The sequence below is a fragment of the Rhinopithecus bieti genome, unplaced genomic scaffold (assembly GCF_001698545.2).
Source record: "Rhinopithecus bieti isolate Rb0 unplaced genomic scaffold, ASM169854v2 scaffold_20129, whole genome shotgun sequence".
NCBI classification, from domain to species: Eukaryota; Metazoa; Chordata; class Mammalia; order Primates; family Cercopithecidae; genus Rhinopithecus; species Rhinopithecus bieti.
The window spans coordinates 127,594-142,538 of record NW_016809657.1 but is presented as its reverse complement, the minus strand read 5'-3'; the positions used below and the strand labels follow the sequence as shown (position 1 = coordinate 142,538).

Below are 14,945 nucleotides of genomic sequence, written 5' to 3'. Positions count from 1 at the left end.
ATCTCTTATAAACATTATGTAGTTGAGTCTCACTTTTTCATCCTTCTAACCATATCTACCTTTGAGTTATAGTCTTTGGTGGATTTACAATTAGTGTAATTATTAATATAGCCAAAATAATTCTATAATTTTACCATTTTTTGTCAATTCTATTTCTTTTACCTGTTCCTTCTTACCTGCATATTTAATGTTAATTGAGTATGTTTTAGAATTCCATTTTAATTGTACATTGGCTTTTTGGTTTTTTTTTTTTCAGATGGAGTTTCGCTCTTGTTGCCCATGCTGGAGTGCCATGGCATAATCTCAACTCACCGCAACCTCCTGCCTCCCAGGTTCAAGCGATTCTCCTGCCTCAGCTTCTCGAGTAGCTGGGATTACAGGCATGCGCCACAATGCCCGGCTAATTTTGTATTTTTAGTAGAGATGGGGTTTCTCCATGTTGGTTAGGCTGCTCTTGAACTCCTGATCGCAGGATATCCACTCGCTTCGCCCTCCCAAAGTGCTGGGATTATAGGTGTGAGCCACGCCATGCCCGGCCTGTGCATTGGCTTTTTAAATCAACAATATTTCCATTTTATATGTAATTGTTATAGTGACTATAATAAATGCTTTCTTCTAAAAAAAAATTAAAACTAAGGTAAATTATATATAACATGAAACTTATCTTTTAATCTTTTAAAGTATGGAGTTCAGTGACACTACATTTATTAATGTTGTTGTGCAACAATCACAACTATCCATCCTCAGAAGTTATTTCATCTTCGCATTCTTCCCTTCTTACAACTCCTGGCATCCAACATTCTACTTTTGGGTTTTGTGAATTTGACTACATTAGGTACCTCATATAAGTGGAATCCTATTTCATTTGTCCTTTTATAAATGGCATTTTGCTGAGCATGTTTTTAATGTTCATTCATTGTGTAGCATGTGCCAGTATTTCCTTCCTTTTCATGGCTGAGTAATACTCCATAGTATGAATATACCACATTATCTAGTGATCTGTCCAACCTGGGTTTCTTCCACTTTTTGGCTATTGTGAATAATACTGCTATAAACGTGGGTGTACAAACATCTGTTTGAAACCATGCTTTCAATTCTTTTGGACATATACCTAGAAGTGGGAATGATGGATCATCTGGTAATCCTGTTTTTACTTTTGAGGAACTATCAAACTGTTTTCCACAGTGGCTGCACCATTTTACATTCCCATTAACAGGGTATGAGGGTTCCAACTTCTCTACAACCTTGCTAATGCTGTGTGTGTGTGTGTGTGTGTGTGTGTGTGTGTGTGTGTGTGTGTGTTTGAGACGGAGTCCAGCTCTGTCGCCCAGGCTGGAGTGCCGTGGTGCAATCTGGGCTCTCTGCAAGCTCTGCCTCCTGGGTTCATGCCATTCTGCTTCAGCCTCTGCAGTAGCTGGGACTACAGGCGCCCGCCACCACACCAAGCCAATTTTTTTTGTATTTTTTTAAGTGGAGATGGAGTTTCACGGTGTTAGCCAGAATGGTCTGGATCTCCTGACCTCATGATCCGCCCGCCTCGGCCTCCCAAAGTGCTGGGATTACAGGCGTGAGCCACCGGGCCCGTCCTGTATGTGTGTTTTTTATAATAATCATCCTGATGGGTATAGGATGGTATCTCTGTGGTTTTGACAGCAGTTCCCTAATGATTAGTGATTAGAGTATCTTTTCATATACTTATTGACCATTTGTATGTTTGCTTTGGAGGAATGTTTATAAAAATCAGTTGCCCATTTTTAACTGGGTTGTTTTTCTTTTGTTGGACTATAGGAATTCTTTATGTACTTTAGATATTAAGACCTTATCAGATATATGACTTACAAATATATTCTCTCACTCTGTGGGTTTTGCCTTTTTATCCAGTTAATTATATCTTTTGATGCATACGAGTTACTGATTTTCATGAAGTCCAAAATATGTATATTTTCTTTCGTTGCCTGTGTCCATGGTGTCATATGCAAGACATTATTGCCAAATCCAATGTCACAAAATTTTTATCCTATATTTTATTTCAAGAGTTCTGTAGTTTTAGCACTTACATTTACATCTTTTTTTTGTTTTTGTTTTTAGCTATTTTTTATATATGATGTTAGGCTAAGATTCACTTCAGTCTTTTGAATATGGATATCCAGTTCTCCCAGCCCCCTTCATTGAAAAGACGGCCCTTTTCTCCATTCAACCGTCTTGGCATCCTTGTGAAAAATAATTTGGCCATATATGTGAGGGTTTATTTCTGGCTGCTCTATTCTATTCCACTGATCTATTTGCCTGCTTTTATGCCAGTACCATGCTGTTTTGATTACTGCAGCTTTGCAGGAGATTTTGAAAATCAGGAAATATGAATCCTACTACATTTTTATTCATTTTCAAGATTGTTTTGGCTATTCTGGTCCCTAGAAATTCCATATGAATTTTAGAATACATTTTTTCATTTCTGCAAAAATGTAATTGGGATTTTGATAGAGATTACATTGAATGTATAGATCACTTTAGGAAATGTTGACATAATTAGTCTTACAATCCATAATCATGGCATAGCTTTCCATTTATTTTTGTATTCTTTAATTACTTTCAGTAATGTTTTATAGTTTTCATTGCACAAGTCTTCCACCTCCTTGGTGAGTTTACTCCTATTTTATTATTTTTGATACTATTGTAAATGGATTTTTTCCTAATTTCTTTTTTTGAATTGTTCATTGGTAGTGTATAGAAATGCAATTGACTTTTCCAGTTGATTTTGTATTCTGCTTCTTTGATGAATTCATTTTAGTACTATTAAAGAAAAATTAAAAACACAGTTTAGATATACCCCATGGCAATCACCCATAACCATGTAGCCAAAACTTAAGACATCCTGATATCCCTCAAACGTTAGCTATAATCATGAGAAAAACCCACAAAATGTAAGTTTTACACCTTCGCCATGATGTACTATGGTTCAGTGAAATTAAATCAAGCAGCTATAGAAAAATCAGCTTAAACAGCTCTGATTGCCTTTAAAAGGAAAGTAAATTTATAATAGTCAATCATGAAATTGTCAAAATATATCCTCCTTTATAGAGTGTCCTATACCTGCTGTAAGGCAAGTTTGTTACCACTTGGTAAGCTGCCACTTGCCTCCTTCATGATAATGCAACCTGACCCTCACCCTAACCACTAGGACCCATCCCAAATGCTGCCCAGGCCACACTTGAGGTCACTCATCTAATCCACTCTCCACTGGGTGAACAATGATCTCTAAAGGGTAGATCTGATGGGGGACGTCCTCAGTGAAAACTTGACAATGGCCTTGGTGACTCTGGATGTGGGTGATCCTCCACACTCTATTCAGATCCTCTGTTCTGTCTCAGCCTGCCCTGCACACTCCCACTCTACGTTCAACGCATATATGAGCAGGCTGAGGACACTACATCTGCATTGTGCAGGCTTCCAGAATCCACCATTACCATTCATATAAATCATGGAAAGAATCATGGAAGACATGTACGGCGCCGGCAACTTGTGTATGCAAGGAGCCATGAGCCATGGCATATCGGGAACACGACACGGCCCTTCCTTTCCTTAGCACAGTTTCCATTCACAGGAGCTGAGGCACAGCCATCATTAACCCCAAAGTCCACGAACTTGTGAAGAGTCTGGAGGGGCTGCTCAGGCAGAAGTGACAAATGCCATCGGTGGTAGGGACAGTAGTGGACATAGAGGAAAGAGTTCATGCAGACAGAATCCCAGACAGACAGGAAGCCAGTGTAATGGGGGAGGGGAGTAAAAACAAGAGAGGTACTGCTGAATTAATGTTGTAATATGATTACAAAATGTAGGAGAGTTGAAATAATATAGATCCATTCATCACCATTCACTCTTTCTGCTGTGCAGGACGAGGCTGTGCCATCCATGGGCCTCTCTTTTTGAGGGAGAATGGGCATGTGGCCAGAGATGTGTGATTGTGTTGGGCCACAGAAATGGGCTCATGGGGGTGTCCATGGGCATGGTTAAGAGAGAGAAGGAAAAGAAGAAGAAGGGAGGCCAGGGGTTTGGCTTATTCAGTTCTTGACCCATTGAATTCTAGGAACCCTGCCTCCTCCCGGACATGAGTCATTGGCGGGGTTTCCCTGTCTTGTGACTCACCCACCTGTGACACAGGCTCCTTGCTTTATACCAAGTTTGAGCCTAACGCCTGCTAATATTTCTCGTCAAAAATTAACCCGAGAAACCTTCTCTTTCTTCTCTGAGTCACCCACATCCTTAAAACTGCCCTGGATAATCACAGTTCCTACATAGGTTGTTGTGTGAACTGACAGTGTTAATATGTATGGAAAGCGCTTAGAACACAGAACTTAAACACATACTCTGATTACTATGATCATTACCCGCAATGTTGATTTTAAGCAAACCATATTATCCCAGCCAAACTACCATGACCTGCAGCCTTGGGACTGCACAGCCTCCCTCTGTCAGTCAAATATGGAGGGATGACATCTCTGGAGCCAGCACAGCCACTCTGGAGGTAGGGGAGGTGACAATGGTGGGACCTCATGCTTCCTGATAGTTATTGAGGTCCCTGCTGTCATCTGCTCCACTGGACTGTGGGCTCCAGGGAGCAGTATTCACACAGGGCTCATTTGTCCTTCCCCAGCTCAGGCACAGATTTTCCCAGAGTAAAGGGTTCCTCGTCTACCTGATGAATGAATCACTCCCACCCCCGCCGCCAAGCACAGACAGTGAGACTAGCTATGGCCTCAGCTCACTGCATAAGGACAGCCTCCAGCTGCAGCAGGGGCAGAGGACCCTGTAGAGCTCTGTAGACTCTGTTGAGAACCACAGGCAGGAGCTTCCAGAGGTCAAGTGCAGGGCAGAGACTGGGAGAAGCAGCTGCTCCTTGCAGAGGACGTGTCCAGTGTCTGCTGAGACTGACTCTGGGTGCCTGAGAAGAAGCCACCCAGGGAATGAAAGACTAGATTGTGGCCCACGCAGGGCTGAGAGATCTGCATGTTCCTGTTCCCCTTCCCACAGTGGACAGACCACATGCCAGGGGTGCTGGCTAGTTACATCAGAAGTTGACCACTATACCCTTAGTAGTTAACTAAATGAGCCTCTGAATAAGGAAAGTGAACACAAGGCATATGGTTATACGTAGTTAAAAGCTAGTATCAGAGGAGCAAACTGATCCTCAGTTTTCTAATTGTGACCAGAGTAATAACACCCAATAGACTTTGAAAAAACACAATGATGTTCAGTACCTAAGAAAGCAAAATTCACAATGTCATGCAATAAAAAATTACTATGCATGGAAAAAAACCAAAAATGTCCCCACAGGCAGGAAACAAAACGCAATCAACAGAAACAGTGGTGTGATAACAGATATAATGGTGTTGATACATTAAAGACCTTAAAACAGGTCATCTAAAGCTTACAAATGTACTCAAGGATATTTAAAAAAGAGAAACAAAAAACACCGCCACCAAACTCATAGGCTGGGCATGGTGGCCCAGGCCTGCAATCCCAACACTTTGGGAGGACAACATGGGAGGATTCCTTGAGCGCAGGAGTTTGAGACCAGCCTGGGCAACATGGTGAAACCTGGTCTCTACTAAAAATACAAAAATTAGCCAGGCGTGGTGGCAAGCGCCTGTGGTCCCAGGTACTTGGGAGGCCGAGGTGGAAGGATCACTTGAGCCCAAGAGGTTGAGGCTGCAGTGAGTTCTGACTGTGCCACTGCACTCCAGCCTGGGTGACAGAGTAAGACCCTGTCTCAAAAAAGAAAAACAGAAAGAAGATCAGGAAATAAATGAAAGATACTAAAAAAGCCGAAAGAGAACTTCTAAAGTTCAAAAAAAAAAAAAAAAGTCTGATATACAGTAGATGAGATTAACAGCAGGTTAGATTCTGCAGAATCAGATCAATGAACTTGAAGAGCCCTCACTGGGAACTACCCAAAGTGAAGCATAGAAAATGATGGGGCAAAAAAAAAGAACAGATACTAAGTTAACTCTGATACAAAATCTAACATTCTAACGTAAATGTATTAAGACCACGGTCACCAGAAGAGACAGAGTATTTGAAAAAATAATGGCTGAAAATCTTCCAAGCAGAACATAAACTCGGCCAGGTACGGTGGCTCACGCCTGTAATCCCAGCACTTTGGGAGGCTGAGGTGGGCTGATCACGAGGTCAGGAGATCGAGACCATCCTGGCTAACACTGTGAAACCCTGTCTCTACTAAAAATACAAAAAATTAGCCGGGCACGGTGGCAGGCGCCTGTAGTCCCAGCTACTCAGGAGGCTGAGGCAGGAGAATGGTGTGAACCCGGGAGGTAGAGGTTGCAGTGAGCTGAGATCGCGTCACTGCACTCCAGCCTGGGCGACAAAGGCGACACTCCATCACAAAAACAAACAAACAAACAAACAAACAAAATTAACTCTAAAACCCCAAATCCAAGAAATTCAACATAACTCTATTGTGGCTTCCTTCCTTCCTGCCTTTCTTCTTCTTCTTCTTCTTCTTTTCTTTTTTTTTTTTTTTGGAGTCTTGCTTTTGTCTCCCAGGCTGGAGTGCAGTGGCGCCATCTCTGCTCACTGCAGCCTCTGCCTCCCAAGTAGCTGGGATTACAGGCGCCCACCCGGCTAATTTTGTAATTTTAGTAGAGACAGGGTTTCACCATGTTGGTCAGGCTGGTCTTGAACACCTGACCTCATGTGATCTGCCCGCCTCGGCCTCCCAAAATGCTGAGATTACAGGCATGAACTACCAGACCCGGTTGTCGTGGCTTTCTTTACAGAAAAATCTCCAAGGAGAACATAAACTCTAAAACCCCAAATCCGAGAAATTCAACACAACCCAGTTGTGGCTTTCTTTACAGAAAAAAATCTTCCAAGTAGAAAGAACATAAAAGTCTAAAGCCAAAAATCCAAGAAATTCTTTATAGAAAAAACCACAACAGGGCAAACAAACCAAATCACTGCAAACCAGTGCTAAGAAAAATCATATAAAGCAGCCAGAGGCCAAAGATCCACCACCCACAGAGAAGCAAGATGCCGTGGGAGCCCTAGGCCCACGGAAACCACAGCAGGAAGGGGAGGCCGAGGCCCCTGTACACCTTCCTCATCAGGACGATTCCGCCCTCCCTCCACTCAGAGGTGATACCAAGGACACACAGTGGTGTGGGGAGGAAACAGTGAACTCAACATGAGGTGTGTAACAATATCCCATAAAACTCCAGTGCTTCACACTGATATTCTTTAGGTCAACACCAGCATTCTCTTGACCTTACTTTCACGGTTCCTCCTCTCCCTTCCAGCCCCTCTGTACAGTCTTGAGTTAGGTCTGGGCCCACACTCTTCCCCTCGCTGAGCTACGGTCTCCTCCTCTGTAAAATGTGATGATTCACAATCTCTCCCGGCGCTGAGCACACCGTGCTGTTCCCTACAAAGCCGACCCTGTGTTCCTTCCCCATTATCACAGATATTTGCCGAAAGGTGGCAAGAAAGGCTCTTGCCAGACCAAAATGCAGCTGCTGCTATCAAGGAGGTCAGGCCCCAAGTGCCACAGACTCCCTTCTCCTAAATCTCATTTTCCCAAGGAACCCCAAACACTGGCATTGGCGATGAGCCGTCCCGCGCGCGTAGGGGTTGAGCCGCTAAGGAGGGGAAGGGTCCTCTCCAGCTGCCCCCGCGGCCGCTCCCGCGCGCGGAACCACTGGGACGCAGCAACCACAGGGGAGTTCTTCGCTGGCCGCGGGTTCAAAGCGATCTGCAATAAGCACCTTTAGGAATTCATTCGAAGGCGCAAAAGGAAAAGAAATTAAGGCGGGAACTGAGCGAGGAAGGAAGGGAGGGAAAGAAAGAAAGGAAGAAAAGAAAAGAGAAAGAAAGAAAAGAAAGTAAGGAAAGAAAACAAAATGAAAGTCCGACGACGTCACTGTGGCTTCACCCAGCTTACTCGGGAATTCCCACCTTGTAGCTCTCCCTCACTGGATTCCAGAATTTACACCAAGTGGAACGCGCGCTCTGCTCCTTCGCGGCCCGGGTCGGTCCTGCCCAGCCCGGGGACCCGGCTCTTCCCCCGACTCCGGCGACTGGTACGTCTTGCCCGGACATGCCCGGCCGCGGGCGACACGAGCCACGCACCCCCGCCGTGTCCCCCTCTCTCCCTGCCCGCTCCCCGCGTCAGGAGCGCTCTTCCCCAGCCAGGGACCGCGGCGGGGACTCACCGACATCAGTACCGCGGCGGCGACGACGACGAGCACAAGGGTCTTGAGGATGCCGAGCCCAGGCCTGGCTCCCGGCGCCTCCCTGGGTCCTGGGCCGCGCCCTTTCCGGGACCCCGAAGCGGCCGGGGCGCTCTGTCCCCGTTGTCCCATGGCAGGAGGGAACGCTCTTCGCCCCCCAGGCCCGTAGGTTTCAACTCTTAAGGTAGATCGGACGTCAGTCCGTGTATTTTGTGGGCACAGAGATTGCGGAGTTCGCGGGACACGTGCTGATTTCTGTGTCCAGGCAGAGTTGGGGCGGCGCGGCTGTACTTTCACTGCCCCCAGGCAGGCGTCATTCGGGGCGGGGCGAATCAGAGCCAATATGCAACTGCAAATTCCGCCACAGGTTGGTGACAAAAAATAAATAAATAATAAGAGCCTTGTCAACGTAACCCTCCGCAAGCGCGTCCAAGTGGGGCGCGGAGGGGAAGGTATCGAAAGTAACCTTCGCCCTGGCGGCTACGCCCGGGTCTGTGGTTTGTTTCTGGGTCCTGTCTGCGCCAGGACAGGCACCGAAACTGGGGGAGAATGAGTTGAGTGAGGCGCCTAGGGGAGTTGACGCCTCCCAGGGTCGCGCGCTTGGCTGTGAACAGACAGGGTCTTGAGGTTCAGAGTCCGCTTTCCAGGCGCGTCTGGATCCTCTCCCCTTCCCAGCGGCACCTGTCCTTCCTGTTCTCTCGTTCTCTCTCTCTTTCTTCTTTCCTTCTTTCTCATTTCTTTCCTTCCTTCTTTCTTCCTTCTCTTTCTTTCGTTCTTTCTTTTCTTTCTTTCTTCTTTTTCTTTCTCTTTTTCTTTTCCTTCCTTCCTTCCTGCTTACTCTTTCCTTCCTTCCTGCTTTCTCCTTCCTTCCTTCCTTCCTTCCTTCCTTCCTTCCTTCCTTCCCTCCCTCCTTTCTTTCCTTCCTTTTCTTTTCTTTCCTCTCTTTCTTTTCTTTCCTCTCTCTCTTTCTTTTTCTTTTCTTTCTTTTGTGTGGTTTATTTTTTGAGACAGTCTTTCTGTGGCTCAGGTTGGTGTGCCCTGGTGTGATCCCTGCTCACTGCAACCTCCGTCTCCCAGATTCAAGCAATGCTCCCATCTCAGCCTCCTGTGTAGGTGGTACTACAGGCCTGCACCACCACACCTGGCTAATTTTTGTAGTTTTAGTAGACTTGGGGGTTCACTATGTTGGCCAAAAGACCACTGACCTAAGGGAGGAGACCACCCCTCATATTGTCTTATGCCCAATTTCTGCCTCCAAAGAAAGAAGAAGTAAAAACTAAAAGGCAGAAATGAAATCCACAGGCAGACAGCCCGGCACCACACCCTGGGCCTGGTAGTTAAAGATGGACCCCTGACCTAACCGATTACGTTATCTATAGATTCCAGACATTGTATGGAAAAGCATTGTAAAAAATCCCTGTCCTGTTCTGATTATCGGTGCATGCAGCCCCCCAGTCACGTACCCCCTGCTTGCTCAATCAATCACAACCTTCTCACACGGACCCCCTTAGAGTTGTGAGCCCTTAAAAGGGACAGGAATTGCCCACTCGGGGAGGTTGGCTCTTGAGACAGGAGTCTTGCCGATGCTCCCGGCCAAATAAACCCCTTCCTTCTTTAACTCGGTGTCTGATGGGTTTTGTCTGCGGCTCTTCCCACTACAGAACCCAACTTACGCTCACATCTAGTCCACAGATGTGTCTGTGTCCCTGCAACCTTGCTACACTTAGCTTTCATTTGTCACTAGTCTAGGAAATAAAACATGATACATCACATTGTTAGGTATTTTCATTCCTTCATGGTACTAGGGATTTTCAAGGATACAGCAGTTTTTGGTACTGGGAGTAGATGACCAGGGGATCCAGACAAGACAGCCGTGGAGGGCAGCAGGGAAGACTGAATTCCCAGCTGTCCACTTGGAAAACCGTGGTCAGCTGGGGCCAGTCCCTGCCACTCACCATGCCTATCAATGGAGATAAGGTCTCTGTCCTCAGGCTGTCAGGAGGACATCAGATGAGCCTGGAGCTGAGCTCAGTTCCTGACCCAGGTCCTAGGTCTGTCAACGTTGGGCTGGTCCAATCTCTATGCCAGGTCCTTCCACCCCATCCCTCTCTTTATCAAAGTAGGAATTAAGAAGATCCGAAGGCTCAGGCTTTCAGGTTGTCAGAGTACTGAAACTGGAGGCTGTGGATGGCTGGGCCCTGCCATGCTCCCAGTCCAGCTCCGTGACTCTGGTGTGGCCCCAGCTCCTTCCTGTAAAATGAGGAGATAAAAATCTTCAGCAGCCCTGTGTAAACTTCTGCAGGCTCTGTTAACAGGTCTGGGAGGACAAATTGCATCCTCAGGGCTGGTGTCAGTCACTCTGGACTCTGGATCCCCAGGGCACATGTCCTCTACTCAGCAGAGGCTGCACCTGCTCCTACCTGCACCTCAGTACCAGCTCTCTGAGCTTAGGGCAGAAGCTTCTGAAGACTGGGGTGGAGCACCATGTGGAGAGGCCATGGAGGAACAGAGGAGCCAGAATTCAAATGAGGACAGCAATTGCACTGCAGGGTCACAGCCTTGTTTACCTGCCACGCTTCCAGTTGTCCTTCTGGTGGGCACGCAGCCCATGCCCCAGTTTGAAGAGTGAGCAGGAAAGGTCTCAATCCACGTGGCCACAGATGGCTGCTCACCCAGCCTCTACTGAGAGACCACAGTCCCCGTTCCGATCCTCTGCCCTGTATCCAGGAGTGGCAGGGCAGTGAGGCTCTAGCTTCCAGGTTGGGGATGGGGAGAGTGGGGACAGTGCCATGCCCCGAGCCTGTGCTGTTGGGCAGCTGGTGTCCTGCCCCCAGCCAGAGACTGCACATCTTCATGTAGTGTATTTTCCTAACAACCTGGGGAGATGAGGGTAGATCGTTTTCCCTGTCTTACAAGTGGCAAAATGAGATTCAGGAGCAATGTCTCCAGCATTTTTGGCCTCACCTTCTGTATAATAGCAGCCATATTTGGGCCTCTGCAGGGCTAGAGTTCTCTGAGCAGCTGCTTCTCTGATCTCTGTCCTGCACTTGGCCTCTGGGAGCTCCTATGGGTCCTCAGCAGAGTTCACAGGGCCCTCCCTGTGCTGCAGCCTGGAGCCTGTCCTTAGGTGGTGAGCTGAAGCCACCACTGCACTCACCTCATGGGTTTTGGGGGAAAATGATTCACCCAGGAAGTAGACAGTGAGCCCTTTACTCTGGGAACACCTATGCCTGGGGTCTGCTAGAGGCAGGGAGGACAAACAAACCCCATGTGAATCCTGCTCCCCGGAGCCCACAGTGTGGAGGGAGAGGTGACACCAGGGGTCATATAACTAATAGGAGGTAGCACGAGGGAGGCCTGAGATCTCACCACCCTGGCCTCCCCCTCCTCCAGAGAGGCCGTGCTGGAGGGAGGCCGTGCAGTTGTAAGGCCATAGGATGTGGTATTGTTGGCCTGGAAGATGTGGTTTGATTATAGCCACCAATGAGGGTCATGGAGGGAACCTAAGTTCCCCTTTAAGGGTTTGTTTGTTTGTTTGTTTGGCTGGGCCTGAAAATGAAATTGACATAAGACAGGTCCACAGGAGAAAAGCACACAAATTAATATAATGCAAATTTTACGTGGCACAGAAGATACAGTGAGAGTCAGTTACTTATATACTGAATTAGACCAAGTAACTTGTGAAGAAGCGATAAATATGTGGAGGCTAAAAAGATGAGTGATTCTATTCTTTATTTTAAATATCTGCTCCTTTAAGGAATAAAAAAGACAAGCTTACCTTTTAAAATGTATTTTATATATGTATATAATCTAAATTTATTTTTCTCTCCTTATCCCTGAATACTTTATTATTTTATTTTACTTTAAGTTCTGAAATCCATGTGCAGAACATGCAAGTTTGTTACACAAGTATACATTTGCCATGGTTGTTTGCTGTACCTAACAACCCATTATCTAGGTTTTAAGCCCTGCATGCATTAGGTACTTACCCTAATGCTCTCCCTCCCTTTGCCCCTCAGCCCCTGACAGGCCCCAGTGTGTGATGTTCCCCTCCCCATGTCCATGTGTTCTTATTGTTCAACTTCTACTTATGAGTGAGAACATGCAGTGTTTGGTTTTCTGTTCCTGTGTTAGTTTGCTGAGAATGATGGCTTCCAGCTTCACCCATGTCCCTGCAAAGGACATGAACTCATTCTTTTTTATTGATGCATAGTATTCCATGGTGTATATGTGCCACATTTTTTTATCCAGTCTATTATTGAAGGGCATTTGGGTTGGTTCCAAGTCTTTGCTATTGTGAATAGTGCCACAGTAAACATATGTGTCCATGTCTCTTTATAGTAGAATGATTTATAATCCTTTGGGCATATACCCAGTAATGGGATTGCTGGGTCAAATGGTATTTCTGGTTCTAGATCTTGGAGGAATCGTCACACTGTCTTCCACAATGGTTGAACTAATTTACACTCCCACCAGCAGTGTAAAAGTGTTCCTATTTCTCCATAGCCTCACCAGCATCTGTTGTTTCCTGACTTTCTAAATAATCGTCATTTTAACTGGCGTGAAATAGTATCTCATTGTGGTTTTGATTTGCATTTCTCTAATGACCAGTGATGATGAGCTTTTTTTCATATGTTGGTTGGCCGTATAAATGTCTTCTTTTGAGAAGTGTCTGTTCATATCCTTCACCCACTTTTTGATGGTTTTATTTTTGTTGTTGTTATAAATTTATTTAAGTTCCTTGTAGATTCTGGATATTAGACTTTTGTCAGACAGGTAGCTTGCAAAAATTTTCTCCCATTCTGTACATTGCCTGTTCACTCTGATGATAGTTTCTTTTGCTGTGCAGAAGCTCTTTAGTTTGATAAGATCCCATTTGTCAATTTTGGCTTTTCTTGCCATTGCTTTTGGCATTTTAGTCATGAAGTCTTTGCCCATGCTTATGTCCTGAATGGTATTGCCTAGGTTTTCTTCTAGGATTTTTATGGTTTTGGGTTTTACATTTAAGTCTTTAATCCATCTTGAGTTAATTTTTGTATAAGGTGTAAGGAAGGGGTCCAGTTTCTGTTTTCTGCATATGGCTAGCCAATTTTCCCAGCACCATTTATTAAATAAATCCTTTTAATAGATTGTTTGTTTTTGTCAGGTTTGTCGAAGATCAGATGGTTGTAGATGTGTGGTGTTATTTCTGAGGTCTCTGTTCTGTTTCATTTGACTGTATATCTGTTTTGGTACCAGTACCATGCTGTTTTGATTACTGTAACCTTGTAGTATAGTTTGAAGTCAGGTAGCATGATGCCTCCAGTTTTGTTCTTTTTGCTTAGGATTATCTTGGCTATACGGGCTCCTTTTTGGTTCCATATGAAACTTAAAGCAGCTTTTTCTAATTCTGTGAAGAAAGTCACTGGCAGCTTGATGGGAATGGCATTGAATCTATAAATTACTTTGGGCAGTATGGCCATTTTCATGAAATTAATTCTTCCTATCCATAAGCACGGAATGTTTTTCCATTTGTTTGTGTCCTCTTGTATTTCCTTGAGCAGTGATTTGTAGTTCTCCTTGAAGAGGTCCTTCATGTCCCTTGTAAGCTGTATTCCTAGGTATTTTATTTCTTTGTAGCACTTGTGAATAGGAGTTCACTCATGATTTGGCTCTCTGCTTGTCTATTTTTGATGTATAGGAATGCTTGTGATTTTTGCACACTGATTTTGTATCCTGAGACTTTGCTGATGTTGCTTATCAGCTGAAGGAGGTTTTGGGCTGAGATTATGCGGCTTTCTAAATATACAATCATGTCGTCCACAAACAGAGACAATTTGATTTCCTCTCTTCCTATTTGATTACCCTTTTTTTCTTTCTCTTGCCTGATTGCCCTGGCCAGAACTTTCAATACTATGTTGAATATGAGCGGTGAGAGAGGGCATCCTTGTCTTGTCTTGTGCTGGCTTTCAAAGGGAATGCTTCTAGCTTTTGCCCAGTTAGTATGATATTGGCTATGGGTTTGTCATAAATAGCTCTTATTATTTTGAGAGATGTTCCATCAGTACCTAGTTTATTGAGAGTTTTTAGCATGAAGGGATGTTGAATTTTATTGAAGGCCTTTTCTGCATCTATTGAGATAATTATGAGGTTTTTATCATTGGTTCTGTTTATGTGATGGATTATGTTTATTGATTTACGTATGTTGGATCAGCCTTGCATCCCAGGGATGAAGTCAACTTGATCTTGGTGGATAAGCTTTTCGATGTGCTTGCTGGATTCAGCTTGTCAGTATTTTATTGAGGATTTTCACAACTATGTTCATCAGGGATATTGGCCTGAATTTTCTTTATTTGTTGTGTCTGTGCCAGGCTTTGGTATCAGGATGATGCTGGCCTCATAAAATGAGTTAGGGAGGAGTCCCTGTTTTTCTATTGTTTGGAATAGTTTCAGAAGGAATGGTACCAGCTCCTCTTTGTACCTCTGGTAGAATTTGGCTGTGAATCCGTCTGGTCCTGGCCTTGTTTTTTGGTTGGTAGGCTATTAATTGCTGCCTCAATTTCAGAACTTGTTATTGGTGTATTCCAAGATTCAACTTCTTCCTGGTTTAGATTTGGGAGGGTGTAGAGGTGTTTATAGTATTCTCTGATGGTAGTTTGTATTTCTGTGGGATCAGTGGTGATATCCCTTTTTTTTTTTTTTTTTTTTTTTTTTGGGATGGGT

The 14,945-nt window shown here is 44.9% G+C and overlaps 1 protein-coding gene across 2 annotated transcripts in view; it reads right to left on the bottom strand.

Moving 5' to 3' along the window:
* Positions 1 to 8,672, bottom strand: part of TNFRSF10B (TNF receptor superfamily member 10b) — a 52,678-nt gene extending 44,006 nt beyond the window's left edge. For both annotated transcript variants that reach the window (XM_017890010.1, XM_017890011.1), the window contains exon 1: positions 8,226 to 8,672. In XM_017890010.1, the coding sequence (XP_017745499.1) occupies positions 8,226 to 8,375 (150 nt within the window). In that variant the 5' untranslated portion in view covers positions 8,376 to 8,672. The remainder of the gene's footprint in view (positions 1 to 8,225) is intronic.
* Between the last annotated feature and the right edge of the window lie 6,273 nt (positions 8,673 to 14,945).